Here is a 27,655-nt window from a genome sequence, read left to right as displayed (position 1 = left end):
AGACTTCTAGACTACAGCCCCCAAAATATTAGATTATAATTTAACAGCATTCGGATGAAGATAATTAAAGGCAGGAGTGGGCTTGCAAATCACTGCTGCAAGATCAGGTGATTAATCATGTCAATAGCTTCCTTTTTCTGATGTTCAAAACTATAATGACATAATTTTATTCTTCTAAATAAGCCAGGCCCTAGCAACTTAAAAAAAAAAAAGCTATTTTTTGTAATTATGTGTCTCAGCACTTACTATTTTTAGTCCATCGACTATAACAGCAATAGATATCAATTATAGGACTTAAAGAGTCACCAGTGGACTCTGAACTCTTTAGTACAACACAAAGAGAAGAGTCTGTCTCACCCCTACATATATTTAAGTGTTCACTTGACCACATTCAGCAGCATATGTCCCTGCAGATAGACTTTAAGCAGTCACTTTAGCCAAAACTCATCAATTTTTGTATGTAAACCACAAATATAGAGACCATTCAGCAGTTGCTTGAGTGTTCTTGGAAGAACATTATTTAAATAAGAGTTTTGTAAATTTCTTTTGATGTGATTATTTTTCTTGTACTACTTGGCACGGTTCCACTGGGCTTGAAATAATTACAACAAGGATTAATTCTGCCTTTCTGTACACTTTATATAGACCCCTAAAAAGGTGTTATTTTTTCTTGTTTGCACTTCTTTGGGATGTGCAAGGCTGACACATTTTTAATAGATAAACAGTGATTTAGAAGTTAGAGCTAAAGATAGTCAAAACTGTCAGTTCATAAGGTGTGAAGAGACTCCTTTCACCTTGAAGTTTTGCAACATTTTGATGCTCATCCAACAACTCCTAATCCACAAATCTTATATGAGGCTCTTGGTTCCCATTCAATTTAAACTCACACCATTGCAGACATTGCAGACGGAAAGAAAGGGGGAAAGGGAGAGGTCCTACTTCTTCTAATTATGGAGAAATACTTAAAATATTCCGCTAAGAGTGGAATACATCAATATCCAACAAGTCCTAGATGCATTCCATTTTATAATGGTCACGTTCAGACAAAGACTTATATGAACACCTGTGACATACAGGGATGTCCACACTGAGAGTAGAACAATAGTCAACCATGTTAGGTCCCACTTGTGAAAGGTTGCAATCCTGCTTACACCTTCCCATGAAGGGAGAACAGGAACAGAACTACATCTTTGCCTGAGTTACCAGGCTGAGCCAACTCACCAGCACTGATCTGGACTGACACACCAGTTACAGAAAACGAAAGAATTGAGAGGATCTCGGAGCAGAGACATCAAAGCCAGAAAGGCTAAGCACTGCCCTCAGCACGGACCAGCATCCATCACAGCCCACATTCAAACACGGGTACTGTTTGAAAACCACAATGCCAGGACAGTGAGCAGCACTCTGACTATGAGAGGAGAGGTGCTTGTGGACGCTCTTTCCCTTCCAAACTCTGAAAATGCCTGTACACAGAAAACAAACAGTCAGGTGAGTTCAGTGATGGATGTACACTAAAGGCATTGTGATGGTACACACAGAATCTAATCTGCCACATCTCTGACAGAAGCAACAACCTCAGTCAATACATTTAGATTATTTTTTATTGTGCATCTCTGCTTACTACTCTGTATTCAGCACAGTTTGTACATAGGGGTTGGATATCTTTTTTTTATCATGTGACTCTTTGTTCCTGTATTTATAGTGATGCACTAGTGTTGAATCAGAAACGTCCTGCTGCACTGTCTTGTTAATACAAAACACATATTCAGCATCAGTCTTCAAGTGTAAATTCAGTATTTTTCACAAATTCTTCAGCAATTCTGTTTACAAAGTAAATCCTATGTCTCTCAGAATCAAAATTTGTGTTCATTCAAAATAAGCTCTTTCCTTCTCTGAGCCACAGTCTCCCTCCATAGCCTTTTGCAATAAAACCAAATAATTTCTATTCCTCATTTCAGACATCCAAATGTCACAAATTGCTCTCAGCAGCATGTACTACAACCTAAAGCATCATGTTTCTTACTCATCTTCCATCTCCACTGATGTGATTTACCTTGCCCTTGCTGGTTCTTGAACATTATAACCAGCCCAAGTATTAGCAAAAACATAGGACAGAAGAGGTGGTTTGAGAAGTACAAATTGCAGAAATTCCCTGCTCTCCACATCTGCAAAAATTCCTCTCCTAACACACGCAGGTCCTCTCAGTTTTTCCAGAGTTAAAGAAAGGACTAAATAATATGCATGCATTCTTGAAGGCTTTACTATTAGAATGGTAAAGTAAAATCTGAAAACTCCCAGATGAATGTCCACTTATTAGTGCTGAAATGTAACAAAGAACAGTTCCGTATATTCCACAGTGTTTAGATGGACACCTAAACACAAAAAAACCAGTGTCAAACCTAACTGAATTGTCATTGGGATGCCACCTCTCTTTTGAGACATGAAAGTATCTTTAAAAAGGTCCCTGCTTACACATTCAGTTGCCAGTGCTTAACCAAAGAGAGTAAATGAGTTTAAATGAGTTTTCAAAAAAATGTTTGCAAGAGAGACTAGTCCAAAAGTATAAGGTGGCTTAACCTGGCCTAAACTAACATACATCATCCAGATTTTTGATTTCATGGATCATCTCACTCAAACTTTCATGATCTATGGGATTATCATGCATGTACTTTATCTGCTGTGTCTGGTTATAAATGCAAGGATATGTCACTTCAGCTAAAGCTCAAGCAACATTTCTTACTGGTTGGATTGCAGCCTTTAATCATAACTTAAATAAGGCCTTAGTCCTATAGACCTTAGACGTTACACCACCAGTTCTAATGGAACCAGGAACAATGCTCCAGATATTGGAGAGGACAAGGCAGAATTTAAATCCCTTGCTCTCTTTCAACTTTGTTTAGTCAAGCAGGCACTGAGTCTATAAATTAATAAAAGCTCTAGGCTTTTTGACGTAATTAGTTCCTGCCTTTTTTTTTTTTTTACATCAGAATGTAAAAGACTCATGTCTGTCAGTTTAGGACAGAAAATTTTTACACAGGATAGATAAACATCCTCTTGCTCAAATTTTATATGTCATGCACCACTTTCAATACATCACTCTTTGTTAGGAGACAATCTAACAAAATCACTGTACGTGAGCAACTACCTTAATCTAGTCTTTAATCAAACCTCTACATTTTACCTGCAAGAATCTGCTGTGCATCTGTAATAAATTCAATTTCCAACATTGTCCACCTTTTTGCAACTTGAACATTTAATAATGCCAGCACTTCTTTCCCAAAGGAGAAGGCTCTATGGAAATGGGGAACTTTACTCATGTCATATGTCACATCACTTTATTAAAATACCACTACCTCTGAGTAAAATAACAGCATGTGACAACAATGCTGGACCAGTCTGAGGAGAGGAAATGTGTAATGCTTTTTTGGAATAACACAAGAAATTTAACCACTGAGAACATAACTGAATAAACTGGAATTTGGACAGCACTCTGAGAACCCCATCACTGTCTATGCAAAAAGCAAAGCACTCAGAGGTTCAGCGGGTTGATTTAGGCAGTGGGTGTAACCCAGGTGTAATCCCACTTTGCCCTCAAAGGGAGACACTAGACATGGACCAATCCTATATTTGAAATTATATAAATGCTAAAATGTTGTGCTGCATCCATTCTTGTAACGTTTAACCCTAAGCAGTAACAACTGTTGACTTTGTTTGGCTTCTGAGGACCTTTCAATAACAGTTGAAAGGAGCTTGGATTTTTTAATGGATCTGTTGAAATATCTCTCCCAAATAACACATACCTAACACAGAAAAATTCTGCTTTTGTTTGTCTTCCATTGTCCCAAATTGCAAGTTTGAGACTGAGCAAGTTGCAGAGGCAGGCAGGTAGAAACCAGGTCTACATATAGCAGTGATATGTTATAAACTGAGGAAGGCAGAATAAGTACATTTAACACACAATTTGGTTTGAGTGGCACCAGGCATCCTGCCTTTCTCATATTTAGCAGAGCAGAGTTGGTTCTAAACCAGACGGAATTTTGCAAGGGAATTTCCATGAAGGCTGTTATATGACAAGACTACTGCAAAATAACATCTCAGAGATGCAGTCATGCAAGAAATGGGTCGCAAAGAATTTCCTTTGCTGTAACTAAGACAATTATCACCCAAATTTCTAATGCTTAGTAGGGCTTTTGCTGTGGTGTGGTTTTTGCTTTAAGTTTGTGTTTGCCCACTATTCTCCTCCCTAATCTCCTCCCCTCCCGAGTTACCAATCTACCCAAGCTCTTCCCTAACTTCCTCCCTCCCAAGTTGTCAATCCTCCCTATCCCTACCCCTTTTCCCAGAGTGTTCCTTGTCTATCTTGTAGTATTCAATACCCCATTTGTTGCTTTGTATTATCCCTCTCCCCTGCTCTCCCTGATACGTTTATAGAATGTTAGTCCTGCCCTAGATTCCTCCCCTTCCATGCCCTCATTGGTTAGTTGCCCTATACCATTCCCCCTATAAAAACCTCTGCAGACCCCCTGGGCTTTGTCTTGGAGTCCCAGGCCATGGACCTAATAAATCCATCCAGTTTTACCCCAAGTCCCGTGTCGTTGCTATCTGTTCCTGTGCCAGACCAAGCGATAACTGGGAATAGCAGAGCTCATGGGGGGAAGGTCGTGCCCCTGCTGTCGCTGCCCAGCACGATGACAGCGCACTGCAACAGGTTTTACTTAGTAAAACTGTGTATTCAACTTTGTCTGCTTTTTTACCTGGCAAGAAGATCTGCAGGCTTTTACCAATTGATAGATTTACTAGTTTTCAAACAGATTTTCAGGATGTTCAAACTAAAGGGGTTTAGCTGTTACAGTATCTTCCACAAGGGCTGCATATAGGCAGTTTTTGGCCTTTCACTCTTTGTCTGTACTCTGTCTGACCAGGCAGTCCAAGGCTGAACCAGCAAGGGAGCAGATGGAGAACTTGCTCTTGCCTCGTCTCCTCCTGGGATGGCACCATTAAAGAAGAAGCTGGAAGAGTGAGAACTGTCTGTGCCCAGGTCCAGAGGGAGCTGACAAGTCTGCTCCAGAAACAGATTTCCACCTCTTTCCAAAGACCTGTGGCTAACGGTTATTCTTCACATGAGATAATCACTCAGTAGAAGTCAGCTGTTTTAACATGCTTTTTATCCAATAATGTTGATCTCTTTGTGCCAATTCTATGTGCTTTGACAGGAGATGTGAAAAATTATGGACACAGTGTATGAGAACTTTCACTGGGAAAATGGAAAAAAAACCCATTTTATTATGGATTAAAGTCTTACCAGTTTCATAGTTAAGGTTGTACTGATACTTCTTGTGTCCACAGACTGCTCTGATTTATAGGTAACAATTTATAGAAGCAAAAACCTCTCTCCTGGTACTCTCCTTTACCTTTCCAGGTCCAACAGTACTCATCTGACAAGGTGAAGGAAACACCAAACCCTCCAACTCTAAGCTACACTGGCTGAGACCACTTATTTCTGGTTCATCAAGAGTGCATGGCCCAGTTCATGTCCTCCCTGACCCTTGCACACGGCAAGGTCACTGCATGCTCTCTCCCATGACGGTACAACTGTACTCAAAATGGAACTTAAAAACCATTCTGCCTATGGCTGCAGTACACTTTCTCATGTGCAGGTGCTTAGCTGAGGTTTTCTGAATCCTCTTCCAGGTGTATGTGGCTTCCATATCTACTGATGTATGTGCTAGCAGGATCCTGATGCAACTCTGCACATACACCCCTGCTGTACCCTCACAGAGCCAGCCCTGGGGGCCAGCCCCAAAATGCCACCACCCCTCCACTCCCACCCAGTGTCCTACCTGGCATCAGCTGCGCTGCTGCCTCAGGGGTGGTGGTGGGCACTGCATGGGGCTGCTGCTGGCTGGAGCTGACCTCAGGCTCGGTGCCCACTGGGGGAGAGCTGGCCACCTCACCACCCAGGGTCAGCTGTGGGATGGACGGGAGGGTCTCCTCAGCAGCCACCGGTGGCTCCTCCTGACCAGGCAGCTGCAGGGCTGAGAGGGGGATGCTGATGGGTTTCCCAGCAGTGGTGATGGCATTGGAGCTGGTGGCTGGCACCTGCAGGGCAGCCGCAGGGCCACTGCCTGCCCCCCGCACTGGGGAGGCCAGGGGTCCCCGGGGTGGCCGCTGCGTGGCCAGGCGGGGCAGGCCAGGAGGAGAGGCGCAGGGGCGCTGCAGGTCAGGGTCGGGGCCCACGGCCGGCTGGGGAATGGTTCTGGTGGGTCCCAGGCAGGAGGGCCCAGCTGGGGGCTGCGGCTTGGGCTTGGACATCTGTGTCAGGGCCAGGGCCGGCCCATCAGCGCCAGCTGTCAGCTCTGCGTTGGCCACTATATAGTAGTCCTCAGGGAGCTCCTGCTTGATCTTCTTGAGTAGCACGTCACCGCCGCCCTCGTCGGCGAGCTGTGCCTGTGCCTGGGCTGCAGCAGCCGGCCGCTTGCGGGGGCCGGTGGGAGCACGGTGCAGGTGTGGCTCAAAGTCACTGTCCTCATCGGTGACAGAGGACTCACAGACCATGTCGAAGAGGGTGGCCTCATCCTCATACTCCTCCACAGGCTCGCCCAGCTCTGATGGCTCGCTGCAGTAGGAGAAGTCGCAGGAGTCACGAGTGCGGGTGCAGTCCAGCTTGGCCTTCCCCGGCCGGCCTGGGTAGCGCTCCAGGGGGCTAGCCTGAGCCTCTGATGGCACCCCCAGCATGCTGGGGCTGTCCGAGTTGAAGCTGCGGCTGTCCTGAAAGCAGACACGCTCCTGGGAGCCGGCCCGGCAAGTGGCAGCCAGGGGCCAGTGGTAGGCATGGCCAGCACTACAGCCCCACATGGCAGTCAGGTTGCCATGGGCCCCCTCGGAAAGGAGGTGCTTGAGGTTGGGGATGAGGCTGCAGATGGTCCCATGGCTGTGGGCCCAGCTCACCAGCTTGGAGAGATTTTCGGATGAGGTGTGAAGGCAGTCCTCCATTGTACAGGATCAACAGCACTTGGCTGTTGGGAAGTCAGTTGAAGACAGTTCAGATTACAGGGTACTGGCACTGATAGTCATGTGTTGCCACGCTCATATTTACTTCTCACCTGCAGAGAGACAGAGCAAAACCCCACTCTTCAGCACTCCCAAAGCATTGAAATAGAGATCTTTGGAGTTCACTTAAGTTAACAAAATGAATTAAGCATTTATATTTTAACTTGTAGGGTTATGTGTTGAATTTTAATCTTTTACTTAAGAAACCTCTGCCATGGTTCAAAGGGCATAAGAAAATGCAAATTTCTGAAGCTTCTTGCATAAAAGAACAATACCCAGGGATGCAAAGAACCCAGATAAAGAAGCTTCTCTGTCTCCAAGCCTATCGAGACTGACAGACGTACACAAGTAAGCACCAAAGGACCAAAAGTGCATGCGCAAAGGAGAAAAGTTCAAAAGGTCAGTCATGAGGAAGACCAAAATCTTCAGCCTCAATGAACCCTGATAGACCCCCGTACGACCACCACAGCAAACCACACATGCCCAGAAAGGCATGGACCTATTTTGCATGAGAGGCAAGGACAGGCAGGGCCAGGGTTGAATATGCATGGAAAAGTTGTGTAATGTGTTGCATATGGAACACCTTTGGGAATAAAGGTGTGGGTCAGACTGAGGCTCGGGGCACAAGTTTTGGAGAGCTATCTCACTTGTGTCGGGCGCTGACATACACACCCCACTTCATAACTACACCAGGTTGTGGAGTCTATTTATTTATTCCGCGTATCGCTTCAGCATGACCACATTTGCATGGGAAAATGAAACATTTGTACGCTCAGCTAAACCCACTCATTTCACACTCATCTCATGTCCTTCAAAACATACCTCAAAACTACACCTGGTTTTAAGCAGCCTCATTCCTCATTCTCAGAACATCCCTGCAACATAAAACTGAAGAGAAAACTGCTTTTCAAACAAGCCAACTCAGTATTAGTGGCAAAATGATTAGAAGCTTAATTCTCTGACAAAATATAAAAGCAGCCCAAAAGATGGGGATTGTGTATTCATACCTAGGAAATAAAAATTAAATAAAATCTGAGCACAGAATTAATCTTGAAAACCAGAGTGGCAATCAAGCACCAACTGATCTGAAGAAACAATGAAGTTTTACATAATTTATGCAGATTTCTCAACTGAATCAAATATCTCCTTGTCAACTGAATTTAAGAGGTGTCAAAAGGAAGGCTTGAAACTTGAGTTTTCAATACAAGGAATAAGCAAACAAGCTCACCTTTCACTGTTCTACACTGATAGTCATCAGTTGCTCAAAGGCTTATGAGACTTTAAACGAGCCTGCAAGACTTAAGCCAGAACCTTCCTTTAACTTTGAGACTTAACATTTTGCTTTTTTTCATATTGTCTGTTTTCTAACATCTAAATCATGATACAGTTCAAGAAAAAGTTTTGCCATTTTCATCAAAACTACTTAGAAATTTGCAGTACAAATGACAGAGAAGTCATCAAATGACAGAGAAGTCATCTCCAGTGACCTCAGACAGCTAAAGTATCCGTGAACTTCTTCTCATTTCTGCAGGACTGTTTGGAAGCTCTCCCAAACCCTCTCTCTGCTGTGCTTTGTGAACATGACCTGCAATTCTTGGAGTTCCTGCTGTTCTCATTTCACTTTTATTTTCATATAGGCAGAAAAGCCTATATCAGATCAAATGCAGCATCCATGGTAATGTTATACCTCATTTTATTCCTTGTCCTCACCTATAGAAGCATTTTTAGATACAAAGTGATCAAGACTCAAAAAGAAAGCCACATGGGGGCTAACTGCCACCATGCTTAGGGTAATGCTTTCCCTAAAAATCAACACAAATGACTACCTGCCTACCTAGTTGCTCCTCAGTCACCTGTCACCAGTTAGCTGCAGATATCTGTGTTTGCTCTGTGCCAAGGGAGGTGAGGAGGCTGTGTTTCAATGATTTTGCAGCTTGCACAACCCTGCCCCCTCACTCCTATTCACCAGGCAAGGGTTGGTCTGTGGAAACCAAAACTGGAAATAAAATAGACAAGTACTGCCTATGATTTTCCCCACAAGGCTCCTCCTGGGTTTTTCCACGCCGCCCACTGTGAGTCTTTGGTGGGGTCAAGAATGGAGCCAGCATGGGGATTTCTAGAAACTTTACCAATTTCTAGGTATTTTTTCAACATCTTTGAAATTAAGCATGGAGGGAATGAATGTACAGGAAGAAGCACATAATTAGGAAAAAAAATTGTGTAAAATTCAAGCTTGTTTTTGCAGTAGCTCAAGACAGAGTGCATGCACACAGAACAACTGCTACAGTAAGTTGAATTCTAGCCCACATGCAAACAGAGATCTCAGAGCATCACCTGCAACACAAAGCTCCTTCCATAACCAGTGCATTTGTGAAGTATAATAAATGCAGAAGGTCCCAAATTTGCAAGTCTTTTAGGCACCGGAGAAGACCTCCTTTTTCAAACATACAACTTTCAAATATATAAAACTTTTTAAAAGATCACTCTTAACAGGGGTCAAAATCCCTGTTTCTTCTAATAAATCCATGTTTCTTCTAAAAGACTAAGGAGTCCCTGTTTCTTCTAAGAGTCATGTTCAAAGATACGTACTTACAATGTACCCTGCCACAGAAGAAACATCAAAACACAGGAGGAGGAACACCATACTCATAGCAAGGCAAAGAAGACAATCTGGAAAGTGAACAGGGGTAAGGAGGGACAACTAAAGTCAGCAATACAGTCAGGAGCTGCATCAGTGTAAACCTTGTGTGGTATCATGGAGCTGCTCAGTCGCCACACTACCAGGAATGTGTCTCGGGAAGACAGAAAGCCCCATTTGGCTGAAGGACCACTTTCCCCTTAGGGAAATGAGATAAGGTCTGCCACAGTCTGACTGCCATGGTCAAGATTGTTTGTGCAGTTACTCAGAAGCACTGTGTCTTCAGTTTGCCAACTACAACAAAAGTTGCAAATGGCACTTTGGGAGGGAAGACTCATGCTGTAGAAAGCACAGAAAATGCATCATGTCCCTAGTTTTCTGAAGTATCTTGTCTGCTCAGACAGTAGGGTCCTGGCTGACAATCTGCTCTTGTTTTCTAAATCACATTTTAGAGATTGTGTAAATTCTTCATTCAGACTGGCAAGATTTGATAAGATGACTCATGCTTAATAACCTGATAACAAGATAACTCTGAAATCATACAGTAACATGATGTAGTTTCAATGCGATCTACACCAGTATTTTAACTGCATTACAGAAGTCTTAATCTTCCACAGCATTTTTCTGCAGTTCAGAGCCTACAAATATCTAATTCAGAATGAAGCATGTCTGGGTGCTGGAAATTCACTGCAGCTACCTGAACCTTCAAGGAAGAGTCAAATTTTAAGGCTTTTTTAGATTTTACAACCTCATCTACAACACACCACTATAATGACTAATGTGGACAGAATGTGTGCTGTGCAAGAAAGTGTTATTATTGCAAAACTATGCCTTGAGATCTGTTATGCATTAAGGGGAACACCATTTGATTTAGGAAAGGCAATATTTTCTGTATCCAGAACCAGAGTTTTGCCACTGATGACCATTTGATGACCAAAGGGTAGTGAAAAATAGCAGCATTCAAAAAGCAGCCCTCCTTCATGTTCTAAGATGTGACATGGCTTAGCTATAATGCAGACAAAATTCTTCCTGATCTTGCACAGAGCAGTAGCAAGAGGCCCTTTGTTATGAGAGGCCCTTGCACTAAGCAAGTCCTAGGAGCAATAGCAGTTGATAGCTGTCCAACATGAACCCTTTCCTCTATCCCATTAAAAGAATGAACAAGCACCATTGGGGAGCAGAGATCTGGCTACCTCAACTACATTTTCTCTTTTGGTTCCTTGCATATGAAAGTCATAGAGTGGAGTTTTGGTTAGGACCTTACGGAACATTCCTCAGACTAAACATGAATTCTGCGATATGGCTCCCTCAGAATGGAGGCAACAGAGGTGAGGATTCAGAAGGAGCTGAATGCAAAAAAATGGGATGATACAGAGGTGTTGAGTGGGAAGTGGGTGTCCTCCAGCAGTGTCTGTACAGTGGAATATAGATTTGGTGGACCAATAGCTCAGAGAGGGTGATGGGTGCATTTTGTTCTAAAGAAGGAGAAAAATCATGTTGGGATGCTGTCCTCTCACAGAACCCCAGGTAGTTAGTAATGGATTGCCTTACCAGGGTAATCTTAGATAAGTTGATTCACACTAACTTGCATCACACGTATCTATGTTTGAAACTCTTTTACCATTACTGATTATTAGTACTTCCATACTGATTTTTTTCAAGGGAGCAATATAGCCAGGACTACATTAACAATCCTCTTGAGACATGATGCTAAGGCTGATACTACTGAAAGTTTTCTAAAAGTTCAAGATTATCAAGTAAGAATACAATGTAAAATTTACTTCTGCTAATAATAAAAAAAATTGCTCTAATCAGACAGTTGTATAAAAACTAAAACTTGAATCCCAAAACATTAAAAGACAGGTGTAAAAAAACCTGCATTTACTCATTTTACATAGCATGGATTTTAAACAATCTTATAGCAACTGAAACCTGACTTTTAAATGTTTTTATGGAGAAACAATGTTTTGTCAGCTTCTACATTAAAAAAACTTAGAAAGCAGTTGGGCTCTGCTTTCTCATACTTGTAAAAGAAGCTTAGAATATTTTAAATCCTCTCTGTTTTCAGTCTCTCCTCCCTGTACAAACTTACTAGGGTATTACTCTATCACCATCTGAAGGGGAAGCATTGCTTCATTTTTTGAAAGATCTGCCTTTCCATATTAAAAGCACTGTGTATTAAAGGTTTGGCCACCATAGTGTAAGTATCTATCTAATTCAAGATTTTAGCTAATGGACATTATTGGGGCTTCTCTTATTACTAGAATTTCTTAAGCCAAATTTTTAGCATTGATAAATGACAGAGGTCAATAACAGCAGAAATCCAAGTGCAAATTCATCCACAAGAACAGAACAGTACTGAAGTCCTCAGAAAGGCCTGCTGCAGTCCCATAGGCCCTGTTAACCATCAGTACAGGATCATCTGTATATTTCTCTTTCACAAAGTAAGTTGCTGAAGTAAACTCAGCAAGAGCTGCAGCCTTGCCTAGATAGCACCTGCAAAGGCTGGGGGGCCTCAGCCATGCAACAGAGCACAAGAAATCACACCACTGCTAATCACCTTCTCTGCTATCTCCTCCTAACAGTGGAGTTAAAACTCAGCCTCCTTGTCCCAGTGTTTTGATTTCTTTACTGATACTGCTAAGGAGGTCATCAAGATGACAAAGGACCAGGACAGACAACCAAAACAGACCAGCAATCTGGAGAGAATGGGAATGGATGAGTGCATTTTCTCTGATTTTTGGTTTCTGGAGTACAAAACTTCCGTGTCAATTCAAATATTATTGAATCTACTTTCTGCTTGAAATAAAGGCTATGAAGCAAGAAGAAACAGAAAGAGAGAAAGAAAGCACACAGAAAACAATGGCATCTTATAGGCAAGGTATGAATCAAGTAGTTTACCCAGTTCACCATGGGGAGAAGGTGTTGACTTCCACCTCTGATACCAACTGTATATGGCTCCTTTTATTTAGGAACATGTGTTTTTAAGTGAGTGTCTCTTCAGGAAAATAAAGGGCATACATTAACAGAGGACAAACTCACAAATCCTGGCAAGTTCTGTAAGCCTGTGAGATAGTTTGGCAATGTCATGTATTCTTAAGCTAGTGAGTAATTTTTCCAGCTATGCTCATTTGTCACTTAACACAGTGTCTGGATGGTGTCTTCAAGGGAAAAAGAACCTCTCACCTCAACAAAATCACTATTTTCAACTTATGTAAGCTTATGCTGTTTGTCTGTGATTTTAGCTCTGTAAGAAATAATTTAGAAATAAATAGGGATACACAGTAGGAACAAAACAAAACCTTCATGCTAATTTTCCACCTCTACAATTCTAGGATCCCAAATTGTGGGAGAGGTTCCTGCTCTCCCTTGGGAGGCAGCAACAGTGTAGAAAAAGGTTGCCAACCAACTGCTGCTCTCCACCCCAGAAGAGCTGTCCATCAATGTTTAGCATACTCCCCAGTTCCAGAAAGTTCAGTTATTCTGTTACCCCTATTGGCTCCTGTTAGAATACCACTCCTCCTCTGTACCCTGATTAGTTCTCTGTATGTCACCCCACTCTGTCTCCCCCCCTTTTTACCCGTTGCCGTTGGCTGTCTTGTACCCTAACCACTCCCACTTCTTTGCCCTTAATACCCAGCCCCGCCTTCCCTGGGGGCTTCCGGAGTTCGCTCCCTTCTGGAGAGCTCGTGTGAAATAAAGCCTCTAGGAATAAAACCACTTCGGAGCCCTCTCGTCCTTACGGTGGAGCTATCCGGGTCCCGCCACATCCTCCCTGCGGACCAGTCCTCTGAGGGTTTTCCCCCGGACAGGCTGGGCACCCGGGAGAAGCCCGGAGGACTTGTATTTTAATACACCAAATTTTCCATAAAGTCAGTCATTTATGTATAGCAAGTGCCTTCCCTCCTGTGGGTCTCAGAGATTTTGTGCTTTTATTTTGGGCTTTTTGAAATCAGTAGGAGCTCTGCTGCTGAATAAGCAGGCTTTACTCTCAGTGAACCACAATTAAAATTCCTATCAATAACAAGCAGCACCAATAAAGCTTTCCTGAAAGTGGGGCTCAAAAGGCAGTAGGAAGAAAATATAATAAATTTGTTTCTGGGCAAGCAATGCTGTGCTCCACTCAGAAAAATGTCGTGGTTGTCTGTCACATTTACTCCACAAGGCTGCAGCTCCTTCTGAGTTGATGGTTAGTGTTCAGGATGCTTTCCTTGCCAAGTGTGGCATGCCTTCAACTGCAGCTGTTGTTATGAATGAATTCAGTAAAAGTTACATATTTGTTGTGCCCCCATGTTCATTCCAATTGTACCCCCCTTGTTATGTCTCCCACTGTGGATGTCTCTCCCTGTTCATTCCAGTTGTGCCCTGGTTGTAATACACCCCCCCCTGTTTGCTGCTTCTATATGTCTCCCCATGTCCCTTCTAACTGTACCCTTGTTGTAATACCCCCTGGTTGTTATATGCTCCCCTATGTTCACTGGTGTTGCATAATACCCTCCTGTTACCCCCTTGTTAAATCCCTTATTGTTACCCTCATTCAGTCCGTCGGGCATTGCCTTCGCTGCTCCCAAAAATGGCGGCCAGAAACAACCTCGGCAGTATGCAAATGAGGTGAAGCAGAACAGAATCCACCAAAAGGGCCTAAAAACACCAAACCAACGTGGAAACTCGAGGAACCAAGTGACTGGACCTAGTGGGAAGAGTCCTCCCATGCCATCAATCGAGTTCTGGAGGTCACCACCACCTTAAAGTAGCCAGACCGAGATGAGGACCCTAGTCTACGAGCCACTCATTGTCTTACTAGGCACGCCCTCGAGGACGGAAGGCCGAGTTCTGCTGTGAAGCACAACTGACCACCTCCTCCTCTGCGTCGCCGAAGGGAGCAGCGACGGTGTGCGCGACCCCTCGGGCCCCCACCCAGAGCTGATCACCTAATAAAGGCCTTTTCAAAGGAGCTGGTCTCCTGGCCCTTAATTTACATCAGCTGTCATCACCACAAGCCGGAGCAAAGCAGCAAAACCTGTTTGCTGGAGAAACTCCTTCAGCTGGTTGGGACAGCATTTGAGGGTTTCCTCACCTTTTCATGTGGAAGACTATCACAGGATTAAGAACCTCCCACGGGCCTGCCTCATTCACAAAGTAAAATTATTCACCCATTGACAGCAGAATTGACTAATGAACAGTTTGGGGGCTCAATCCTTAATCTGAGTGTAAAGCAACAGGCACCACTCCTATTTTTGTAACCTTTTTCCCTTTTTCCCCAGCACCTACTAAACAGATCTACGTGAGCCCTGCTCTTGCACAGTGTGGTTGAAAGGTCATAGAGAGACTAAAAGAGAACCAGGAGAAGCAGGTGAAAAGGGAGCAGAACAGATGGTGCAGGAAACCTGATAAATCTGAGCAAGATCTTGTACGTAAGAACCTTTCCTATTACCTACATGCCAAAGTCTCAATTAAGTTTCCTGAGACTGACCTATTTCTCACTTTTTTTCCCCCAGCTCATTGTGATTCTTTTGATAATTCCTCAGATATGTTAAATCCTTATAATGAATCCCTGACCAAGCCAGCCCCTGTGCTGGTGCTTCCCTGTCATGAGTTTCATTCCTCAGGAATATAGGCCTGATTTGGTTGTACTCATTTGAAGGGTGTAGAATCATCAGTGAACGGTACAGAAATGCACAGGACTGCTTCTTCTTGCTCAGGAAGGTTCTTCCTTCCAAGGACCATGTCTGAAAGGAAAGTGACCTTTCTACAGTTCTTAAATGTATCTGTTAAGTTGCTGAGTACCTCCAGCTCCAGAGAAGTCAAAGCACTTGGCAGTACCATGCTTCATGTTTTTTACCCTGTGTCTTCCTTATGCAACCTATAAAGGATATGTTCTGCCATGCTCTTCAGTGCTCTGTAGCACTAATGTAGTCCTGTAAAATATCAACACTCCACAGTACTTACAACTGAGCAGTGTACTGCTGAACCCAGAAAAGATTTTAGGATTTTGAAAGTACCAATCCTGCCTGTTCTATCCAGTGTTTAGCAAGTGCGCTCTTGAAACTCTCTCAAATGACACATACCTCATTTTGTTAACAAAGATACTTCTCACTGTGATCTGCAACAAAGACCTGAGAGACAACATAAACTCTGTGGCCTAGCTTAAAAAAAACTCTGTTCCTTCAGACTGACAAATGAAAGACAGTTTTCAGACTAGCAGTTCTGCAAATTTACACACTGTTAAATGAACTGTCCAATGACCATTATGTACCCCTGGGTTAGTGAGCAGAGAAAAGTGTGAGAAGAGCAAACATTTTCAGTTGTTCTCATGTCTTTCTCCACTAGAAGCAGTGGAGGTGATATAGCAAGAATGATGATCACTGCAAAATCCATCCTGGACTTCCAAGCACTTGGAAAACTGTGTAACTGCAATTTGTGTGAATTTGGCTCTACTTTCCACTGAGGTTATAATGGGTCTGACACTGAACTTTCCCACATCTTCAAAAAAAACCCATCCTTTTCATAAAGTATCTTTCAACAGCAAAGGCAAAATGCATGTTTCCACTTCTAACATTTTTACTGTTGCACTATTCCTCACTCCTTGAATACAGGTAGCACTACTGTTGCACAGAAAGAAATAGCTATTGTGGTGCAACCAAGCTATCCACTCTCAAATTTGCTTAGAAGAGCTTACTAACCACTGAAGTGAAGACTCCACTGAGTACAGTGGCCATTGAGCCAGGTCCAAAATGTCTTATCTGTGAGGGTGGACTTGCCCAATGAATAATGTTACTGCAGTCACTTCCCTTGATGGATGAATTTTGGACAGGCTAGAAAGATGAGCTGAGGTCAGTTTTATGAGGTTCAGCTAGACCAAGTGTCAAGTCCCACAATTTAGCCATAACAATCCCACATAGTGCTACAGGCTGGGGGCAGAGTGGCTGGAAATCTGCCCAGTGGAAAAGGATCCAAGGATGTTGGTCAACAGTGGCTGAACATGAGATAGAATATGCCCAGGTGGCCAAGAAGGACAGCCTGGCCTGTAATCAGCAGTTGTGGCCAGCAGGACCAGAGCAGTCCCTCTGTACTGGGCACTGGTGAGGCTGTGCCTCAAGTGCTGTGTTCAGTTCTGGGTCCCTCACTAAAAGAAAGACACTGAGGTGCTGGAGTGTGTCCAAAGGGCAAAGGACCTGAGAAAGGGTCTGGAGCACAGGTCTGATGAGAAGCAGCTGAGGGAGCTAGGGCTGTTTAACTTGGAGAAAAGGAGGCTCACAGGAGACCTTATCACTACAACTCTGCAACTCTGAAAGGAGTGTGTAGCCAGGTGTGTTTGGTCTCTTCTTCCAGACAACCTGCAAAAAAATAAGAGGACATAGCCTCAAGGGGCTGAGGTTGGACATTAAGAACTTTTTCATAGAAAGGGTAACTAAACGTTGGAATGGGCTGCCCTAGGATGTGATGGAGTCACCATCCCTGGAGGTGTTTAAGAAAAGATTGGATGTGACACTTAGTGCCACACATATTATAGTTGATGGTATCAGAGATCTTTTTCCAACTAATTGATTCTGTGATTCTGTAGTTTTGATTTCTGTTTTTTGAAAAGCCCAAACTGATCAAAATATGCCTGTACACTCACATAATTCTTTCATCATTGTTCTTAATAAGATTTTTTTACCTCAATCCCCAGTACTTAATCCCTTTAAGTAATCCAGATTCCCTTGCTTTGAGTTCACATTTTGTGTACCAAAACAAAAATCCAAAAATAAGACCTCTTGCTCCATTTTTCAACCCAGTATTATAAGTGTTAGAAATTCTTGCCTCCACTTTTAATGACTCCAACCTGTGTTTTACACAGAGCTGGCATCATCACTCAGAGCAAGCTGAGCAGGGTGCTGAGGTGACAACAGCAACACAGTTTTCCAGCGGAAAAAAAATGGCCCTGGTTTTACTTTTGCTACAAGCAGGGATTCTCAGGTATACCAGTACTCAAGCAGAACCTCTGGGGTAAAACCTGCTGTGAAAAGAGACAAAAATCATTGTGACAGGGAACTCCACATCTAGTCAACACCTTAATAGTTAAAAAGCTCTGCTGCAGCAGTGCCAGGGTGAAAATCTGATATTCATGATGCCTCCACGACCTTTGTCAACATGAGTGTCAAAGACAACATCAGCATAAATGTGATGGTGACAACAATGTACATTTCTACAGCATGCAACCAGTGCTACAACACAAAGGAGTACTTGAGAAGATGCCTGTGCATCAGGATTAGTAAAACATAGCAGGGACTTTTACTGTAGCCTCAGGTAAATCTTGGCTGTCTCTCATATTTTATTATCTATATATTCAGCAAATACATTTCTAAAGAAAGAACACATCTTCTGGGAAAGCATTTTTGAAAAGTACATCAACAATTAGATTTTAAGGTCCTGAGCACTTGAAAAAAATATTCTATATTTTACTGAAGTTACCAGGGAGCTTATCTATCACAGATTGGTTATTTTGTGTTGTTTGTCAAAATTTGTTCCAAAATTGCATTTGCCTTCACACCATTTTTCTTGATGACCTGAGACTAAAACTGGATTATATTGAAGACTCAGCTTATATGTCTCAGTTTGCAGTTCAGAATCATTCTTTAATGGAGAAATCGCACCCCATGTTTGGAAAATGTTTAAAATATATCCTTTCCTGAGTTTACAACGAAACATGTGTACCCTCTCTAACTTTAGAATTACAGTTAGAAGAATCAAGCGCGCACACAGCCTGAAGGCAAGATGATTTCCCTGGCTCTTTGTTTTCCTAGAAATTATATTAAGAGAAAATCTGTACATGATTTACTGAAAAGAAAACAGAAATATTAACACTGACTTGCACAAAAATTATGAAGACCAAACATCCCTGTCTTCTTAGAGGGAACCTTCAGTTCCAGCCCAAACAATTTAAATATTCCATGCTAACAAGCAAACATGAGCAGCTTCTGTGCATTAAAGGCTTTACTGTGTCAGATTTTATTTGTAATTTTTGTTTGTAGGATTTCTTTCATTTCCGAGCTTTTCTTATCCAGTTGAAAATTGGAATAGTGCTACTATAACAATACTGAAAACATGCATTATTTGGCTAAAAAGTGCCAGTGAAACAACACTGTTAACCACCTATGAAAAAAAGAGGTTGTTTCCTATAGAAATTAGAAAAATTGTAGAAACTCAGCATTTCTGTGTAAGGATGATACTTCACTTCCTTTACTAGAATTGAAGGGTTTAGGTTTTTCCTTTTTTTAACACAGAGGTGGCTTTGGATGTTAAATGATTCTTCAAGGACTTAATTCTCAGCAAGAAAAACATTCTGAACTCTCTTTACAGTGTGCTTTTTGAAGTATCAACAATTATTGTTGTCATTGAACTATTGGCATCACTCTGAGGTCCTGTTCTGCAGCTGCTTTTTAAAATCTTTTAAAAAACACCCCAGTCTCAGAGAATAGAGTTGTTCTTGGCAAACAATTTTGAAAAAAATACAAGAAACTTAAAGATAGCAGATTATTCCATTAACAGGCTCATATCCAACTCTGCATAACAGATCATATGCAACTGATTCCCTAATAAAAGTTCTTAGACCTGACTTTGACATGATATAGAAAAGCCAGTGATATAAAAGCTGACCTAGAAATATACCAGCAAGGATTTGCATTCAAATGTAAGCTAGACAAAAATACAAGGTAACATCCTGTAGCTGACAGTCAGAGGACAAAAAAGAGTAGAAATGCTTCACTGAACTATATATCAAGTTTCCTTTTATTCCTAGAAATATATCTAGCTGTGCCTCTAACATAATATCACTCATCAACTGAGATTAAAATGAAAATTTAACCAAGGTTTAAAACAGATTATATTTTAAGATCACTGAGGTGAGTTCCCTGAAAGTATGCAGAGATTGATGTCTCATGATGCTTACCCACATACATGTTAGGGGCTGGTGGCAATACCACAGGACAAGCAGCCTGACCTATTATTCTCTTGATGAAGAAGATGGGGAATGGGACATCCAGAGATCTTAGAGACTGAGCCCACGCAGGCCACTCTGCATGCCACCACAAAAACTTGCAGGTCTGAATTCAGTGGTGCTGGAGCTATGGAGGCTTCAATAGCTGTACATGAACAGCCCTTTGACATTGGCTGGCTCAGTCAACCCAGACCTCAGTTCTTACAAGCATTTATGTAATCAAAAGCACTGAATGGCATGTTCAGAGGTCTATGTAAACTAAACATCTATAAAATCTGACCCTGAGGATCTGAAAACTTAACACAACTCTAACTAGGCAAGTACTGTAGCTTTGACCAAAAGAACTAAATGCGTGCTCCCAAGCAAGCACAATTCTTATTAACATCAGTGCAGGGTTTGGCATGCACAACATGTAGCTTTAGGGAAGGTGCATGATTCAGAAAGAGAGAGAAACTCCAGAATATTCAACTAGCATGCAAAAGACTTTGGAAGAAGAGCTCTACCTATTATGGAGAACTCTCAAGTCTTACAAACTCTCATTTATTTCCTCTTAGAGATTCAAAACTCAGACTGTAGCCTTTGGACAACTGAAGTTCAAAACAACGTGCTACATACACTGCTGAATGTTTGGCAAAGTAAGCGAAAACAAGACTGAATAAATCACAGGACCAGTAAAGTGGAAGCAGGTGTGTTAAAAAAACCATTCATATATGGTTGGATGTATTGTTACATACTTGCATCACAAATCTTAATTAACCTGTGGATGCCCCATTCCTGGAAGTGTTCAAGGCTGGGTGGGATGGGGCTCTGAGGAACCTGATCTAGTGAGTGGCATCCCTGTCCATGGCAAAGGGGGTTGGAACTAGATCCTTAAGTCCCTTCCAACCCAAACCATTCTATGATTCTGTGATTCATTGAAGTCTGTTCTTGTTATGCTTTGTTAGTATGGACTTATTGCACAAAAACAGATGAGGAAATCCCTTCCAAAATTATCCATTTCTGTTCATATTGGTTTATTTAAGTAGAGTGAAAAATGGTCCTAGACAAAATGCATACTAGTATAAACAGCTAAATAAAACCAATTGCAAGCAGGATGCACAAGTAAGGTATGCACCTCCAAAGCAAAACTTTAACTTCCAAGAAATGCATTCTGACAAACTTCTTAGTCTCCAGAAAGATAATTAAAAAAAAAAAATTCCACGTGTGATCCTCCCCTCCCCTCCGCTCCCTTCCCCTATTAAATAATAGACAATCAACCAGAATATTCCTTAAAATACAGTACGTTTCAGAGAAAACAGCAGGTGTTTTACTATACCAGCCTGACCGTATTTCTAACTAATTCTTTATGTCTTTTATGAAACTGCTTTTAGACCAGTTAAAAACATGAAGTAGGTCCTTCAGTTTGGCCCTCAGAGATGGAAGTGTGTCCACCTTTGTTAAAACCAGGTTTCATTTCAAGCTGCACCACAGCACACTGCAGAGGAGTCTATTCCTGTGGTTGCTAAAGCAAGCAAAATGCTGAGGGACATGAAGAGAAATTTAGCCTACTTGCCATCTGCCAGACCGGAACAACTAGATTTAGGAAGACTTCTAAAAGAGATGCTAAAAAAAATAAAGGCTGTCACAGCATTTTAAAAGGCCTGTGTTTAGAATAGTTGTGCAATACAGGGATAAATCTGCCAAAGACAAAAAGGGAAGAAATTAAAATCTCTTGGCTGTACAGTCTTGGAAGATGATAGATAGGGAAAAGGCAATCAAAAGATGTCTGTCTCTGCAGCATAGCTGTGTAAGTTAAACATTTCATAGGTAAGAACACTGTATTTGGTAACTAGCCTTTTTTTCTTTTCTTTTTTTTTTTTTTTTTTTTTTAACGTAAAGCTTCTGGTTGTTCTCATCCAGAGTCCAGTCCTACAGACTAGGCAAGATGGACAGTGCAGGGCAAGGGGAAGGAAAGCAGCCTCTGGGACAAATAAATCATTTGGCAGAAGAAACCCACTCTGGCATTGCTCTCCAGTGCATGGAGATCACTCAGGACAGTGGCAAGAGTGAGAGCACTATAAAATACCTTGCCACTAGGAAATGGTGCTTGGTGAGACTAATCTGCTCACCTGGGTGGCTGCAAATGCTTATCACTCGAACATGGTGCAAATCTGAATCACAGCCACCACTGCGCAGCATCCAGTGATGGAGCTGTATTTATTAGCTTCATGCTTTGCCCAGTTCACTTCCTTTACCTATGGAATATTTGTGAAGCCAGTAATGTACAATGTCTGCGGCACCAGCAGTGAACATTAGGAAAAGACTGTTTTAAGAAATGAATGTAAGCAAAAGGCTACTAAAATCCCCAAAGCACAGATACATATTTAAATGAATGTCCATAAAGAAGACAAGTGGCAATGTCTAAACCACTGCACTTAGCTTCTCAGTGAAACAGAGCAGCGCTGTCACCTGCCTCTGCTTTAACAAGTCCTTCCACAGAAAGTTAAAGACCAACCTTAAAAATTTCTATTAAGTAATACACTCTTAACCCAGATGTTTAAATCAAATACTCACTGCCAGTTTCAGTTTCAGTTACAGTCACATGTGCCTGTAACTTTCTTAATTCTTCCTCATAGCATCTGACTGCTTTCATTTGTAGCCAACATTTGTAGGAGTTTTACCATTTGGCATAAAAGCATGCAGAAATATGTGAGCCATCTAGATCCATCCAGAGGAACTGGTAGAAGGTATTGCAAAGGTTTCCAGCATGGTTCAGTTTCAGCAGCTTCCTTCAGCCCCTGCACATGCTGCTGCCATGCATGTCACTGCCAAGTGGCATTCCCAGTTGACAGTCATATGCCAGATCCTGAGTGATGCACAGTGAGGGCACTCACTTGATCTTCCTTGTACCTTCCCATTAATGGCACACTAAATTCCTTTGCCACCGAGGTTAACAAACAGGATGTAACTCACTAGTGTGATAGTTTGCAGAGTTTTGAAAGCAGAGGGGATTTTGGTCAGATGCAAGAGCTGGAGCAGCATGTGTTTTCCTTACTGCACAGCATGGAGGGAGAGCTGGGAGCTGTTTTAGTGAGCCTGGCATGCATAGATTCCTGCAAAATTAAATTCACAATCCTTTTAAACCATTCCAGACCACTCTTACAACAGAAAAATCAAGATTGCCCTTTATGGAGTTTCTAGAAAACATACTCTGTTAACTGTGAAACATAAGCTGGCAACCAGACAGGCCAAGGGTTTTATTTACAGCAGCAGTTCCTGAAAAACTGTTCTCTTCATCAGTCCCAGACTTCCCACTCACAGCCCACTCAATCCCCAGCATGCACATCAGCAACCTTTATGAACACAAAACAAAACAGAATAAAACAGGATTTTGTCAGAACAAATACTGTCTTGCTACAACTGTCCACCCAGTTACTCTGTACTCCTCTAGCATAACAAGCAAATGCATACCATAAGAAAGAGCAAAATAACTTTCTGCCTGCAAAAAGCAGGCATATTGCTTTGCATGGACAAACCTGGTGGCTTGCATGATGCAAGTGCAGTAGCGTGCATGAAGTTCAACATGCACTACACACATCAAGCTGCATTTCATGATGAGCATCAGCAGCACCAGGTAGCCCTTGCATTGCCCATTTTTATTTTTTGCTGTTTAGCTGTAGCCCCTTTCTCCTGAAGGCATCACTAAGACACCAGCCTCAAAAAGACACTGTTGAATATTGCTCTCTCCTCTTACTAGGAAGATACTATTGCTTTAACCCTGTCTGTGGGAAAGGGTCTTTTGTGTGTCATTTCCACTACAATGAATAGAATCAAGACAGACTATTGCAAACTGCGCCATTCCAGAGGGAACTGTAGTCTCCTGTCCAGAGAATCTGATTCAAAATATGGTTTTCTCTTGAGAGATTTATACCAAAATACAGTAAGCTCCTTCAGGAAGCACCAGTCCTGAGCCACATGGCTTTTGAGGAAAACTCAGTTTTAAAGTTCCACCTCATCCTCCCACCTTAACACCACTGTGGCTTTTAATCACCTGATTATCTGGTGCACTGGATAGTTTCTTCCCTCAGATTATCTCTAACTTGAGGGGCTGGAAACTTCTTTGTATTTTTTGAGTTGTTTTCATCCTCTCATTCTTTTTCTGAGGATACTACTCACACGTATTCTTCAGAGTTCTCAAGCAAAGTAGATTTTCAAAACTTGAGGCTTTTTTCCCCTCCACAGTATATTCTGATAATGAACTACCCCAAAACTTAAGCCAGCAGTGCCTTGGCAGCCCAGAGGGCCAAACGTATCCTTGAGGGCATCAGGCACAGCATCAGCAGCTGGGCAAGGGAGGGGATTGTCCTGTTCTGCTCTGCTCTGGAGCAGCCTCACCTCGAGTGCTGGGGGCAGTTTTGGGTGCCATAACATGAATAAAACACAAAGGTAATATACAGCATCCAAAGAAGGGCCATGAGAATGGTGGAGGGTTTGGAGGGAAAGCCATATGAGGAATGACTGAGGTTACTTGGTCTGTTCAGCCTGGAGGAGACTGAAGGGAGACCCCATTGCACTTAAAACTTCCTCATGAGAGGAAGCAGATGGGCAAGTACTGATTTTTTCTTCTATGATGACCCATGACAGGACTTGAGGAAAAAACATGAAGCTGAGTCAGGTAGGTTTACACTGGATATTAGAAAAAAGGTTCTTCACCCACAGGGTGGTTGGGCACTGGAAGAGGTGCCCCAGGGAAGTGGTCAAAGCGCCGAGCCTGACAGAGTTCAAGGAGTGTTTGGACAATGCTCTCAGGCACATGGTGTAACTCTTGGGATGTTGCACAGGACCAGGATTTGGGCTCAATTATCTTTGAGGGTCCCTTCCAACCTACATATTCTGAATCTGTCAGTCTATGAAAACTGTCTTCCCGCAGTTGCCAGCCCTCAGAGCACAGAAACACTAGTTTCTTACAGCAACAGATCATAACTGCTGCTTTTCACTGTCTTGATATAAAATACTGGGACCATTGCACACTGCAGTCAACTACTAAATGCAAACCTTGCTTTTTAATGCCAGAACTACAGCCTTTGCAGAGAAAGCAAATTATCCAGAAAAACACAAGCAAAGGGGTGGTTTACAAAATAAAAGCTTTTCTTAGCACCTCCCTGCTCTTCTGATACCAGGCAGATTGTGTGAGTATCAGGTGTCTGCTCTACACTTCTATCAGATACAATAAATAATACACAACTAATGCAGAATATCAGTTTCATTCTGTTCCTACTTACTGCATGCATTACCTTATCTCTATGTGAATGCAAAACATCTGCCCAAACCCATCAGTGGAGACTGAATTAAATTTCCTTGGCAGTAATATTATTATATATGCAGCATGCATACCTAGTGCTGCCTTTTCTATTTTCTATCTTAAGCATCTTGGAAATGTAACAGCAATTCAATTTGTAGTCTACTCAAATACTTTCTACCAAATAATCTAATGGGTCAAACCATGTGAAAAATGGTAATGTCTCTTTCTTTTGTCAGTCCTCTGACAGAAACCAGGAAAAAAATACATCCCGCACAACAAAACCAAGGCATTGTTTCTCAAATAGTGTGTCACATTAGCAGAAATTTTACTTTGACATCCTCCTGAATTCTCAGTTCCTCATAGTAAATTATACATTCAGCAAAAGTGATACACTTCTATTATTTTTGAGAAAGTATCCTGCACAAGCAAAGTATAATTAAAAGTAGTGTAGCATTTAACACAAATGAAACCAGAAAGGATCATACTTGAACAACAGTCATAAGAGAAAACTGCCAGACTGCTGATGGCTGTGAGAGTCTTTCAAAATGGTCATTAAGTAGAGGCGAAAGGTGAATCAAGCAGATGAAAATTACCTATTTAACTTAATTTACTTGACATTCAATAAAACTTCAACAATATACCTCATGCCTTGGGGAAAAAGCATTATGCAATGGGAACAGCAGACCTTCCTGCCAGAGTGCTCTGGCATAAGACATGGGGCCTGTGCTGGATTTGGGCCAGGTAGAGTCAATTTTCTTCACAGTGGCTGGTAAAGGGCTGGCTTCTGGATCTGTGCTAAACACAAGGTTGATAATATAGAGATAGTTTTGTTATTGTGAAGTACTGAGTCCTGAACAGCAGGCCCTGAGCCAAAGCTGATCTCTAGATGAACCAAGCAACCAAATGTTATATGATATTTGTATCCGCTCATTAGCAAAATATGCATGATCATTAGCATTATGATATTTGTATCCCCTCATTAGCAGAATATGTAGTGTGATAAGAATGAATTTCTCTTTCTATGTTTACAGGCCAGACATCTGGCCTCATCTGGAGGTATATGGTCAAAGCCAACTCCCTTGGTTCCTCCTTGAGCCCTGGCCAGGCTTTCGGTAGAACCCAAGAGAAGGATGAAATCTTATGTTTCCACACTAGAAGGTATGTAAGATTGTTTATTCCACAGTATAAAAGCCAGCCCCTCTCACAGCAAAGATGGAAACTTTGCTTACAAGTGGACACACCATGTAGGATTTCTCAGTTACCAGGAGTGGCTCTCCAGTCCTTCACTGTGACCAGGGCTCCCCAGCTGATGTGTAGATCTGGATGTTGGTAAAGTACTAGGGTAACCAGTGATGTATCTTTCTTAATCACTACAGGCAATCTTTTGTAGCAATGATTACGTGCGTTGCTTAGCTTATCCTTTTGTAATCCTTTGCTGTGTTGAACTATAGTAAATTACACTTTTTCCTTAAAGTTGGTGAATGTGTCTGTTGTACTGACCCTGCCCACTGGCAAAATGTATTGCTGAGTGGGGCTTGCACAGAACCAAGGCCTTTTCTGCTGTTTGTACTGCCACGCTGGTGAGAAAGTTGGGAGTGCATGGGAGGTTGAGAGGAGACACAGCTGGGACAGGTGACCCAAACTGACCAAAGGGATTTCCAGACCATGTGACATCATGTTCAGGACATAGAGGTGGGGGGAAGAAGGAGAAAGGGAAGAACATTTGGAGAGATAGTGTTTGTTTTCCCAAGTAGGCACATGATGGCAATCTCCTGGAAATGGCTGAACACTTGCCTGCCTGTGGGAAGCAGTGAATGAATTCCTTGTTTTGTTTTCTTTGTCTGCATGGCTTTTGTTTTCCCTATTAAGCCACCTTTATCTCAACCCCAGAGCTTTCCAGCTTCTATACTTCTGATTCTCTCCCCAGTCCCACTGGTGGGGGAGTGAGTAAATGGCTGTGTGAGGGTTGGCTGCTGGCTGGGATGAAATAATGACAAGGGCCAGAGTCCAACCCTCCCAGTTGCTGGTTGGCTGTGAGGAGGCTTTTATACCAGCCAGTACTGCAGATCTCTGTTAAACACAGCACCAGAAACACTTTTCCTGGGACACTGACCCTGGACAAAAAGTGCAAGACCACAGGAAAATCATTGCACCTACAAACTGCAGTGTATAAATCTGACAACCCACAAAAACCCCAGATAAATGTTAGGCTCCTGCACACAAAATTCCTGGTCCCTCTGCACAGCCAGAATGTTCCCAAGTATTACCCCCCACCCCCTATTAAGACTATCCTAATTATAGGAAAAGATTTGTGTGGTACCATCAAGGCAACCCTGTGTGTCCTGAAAACCTTCCTACTGACTTGCCAAGCCAGTCCCCAAACCTTGATAATGACACCTGTGGGGGTCAGGGCAGAGTTTCATTTAAGCAAAGACTCCAGTTCCTTCCTCCTCACAGGAGTCTCAAGAACCACATACATATGCTCCTCCATCTTTCTGGGAAGTCCCTTCTGAAGTGTGATGGGTACACTGGTCACCCTGATTTTTTTCTGAAGACCTATAGTCTCCAAAGAGTAAACAAATAAACAACACACAAACAAAGCCCAGCTCAAGTGAGAAAAAAAAAGTCTGGCAACTCCCTTGGAACACATTAATGAAGATCACTGCCCAGTGGCCATTGGTTGTGGAATAAAGGGCATTTGATGAAA

The 27,655-nt window shown here is 42.4% G+C and overlaps 1 protein-coding gene across 5 annotated transcripts in view; it reads right to left on the bottom strand.

The window, feature by feature from the left end:
• KIAA1958 (KIAA1958 ortholog) overlaps positions 1 to 27,655 on the bottom strand; it is a 69,332-nt gene that overhangs the window by 16,121 nt on the left and 25,556 nt on the right. For 4 of the 5 annotated variants that reach the window (XM_053931516.1, XM_053931517.1, XM_053931515.1 and 1 more), the window contains one exon: positions 5,841 to 7,103. In XM_053931516.1, coding sequence (XP_053787491.1) covers positions 5,841 to 6,993 — 1,153 coding nt within the window. In that variant the 5' untranslated portion in view covers positions 6,994 to 7,103. Of the gene's footprint in view, positions 1 to 5,840; positions 7,104 to 14,219; positions 14,251 to 27,655 lie in introns of those variants that run through there. The other variant, XM_053931519.1, reaches the window with a different exon arrangement.

This window comes from Vidua chalybeata, chromosome Z (assembly GCF_026979565.1).
Source record: "Vidua chalybeata isolate OUT-0048 chromosome Z, bVidCha1 merged haplotype, whole genome shotgun sequence".
Taxonomy (NCBI): domain Eukaryota; kingdom Metazoa; phylum Chordata; class Aves; order Passeriformes; family Viduidae; genus Vidua; species Vidua chalybeata.
The sequence above is the reverse complement of the archived record's forward strand: the minus strand, read 5'-3'. Positions and strand labels throughout refer to the sequence as shown.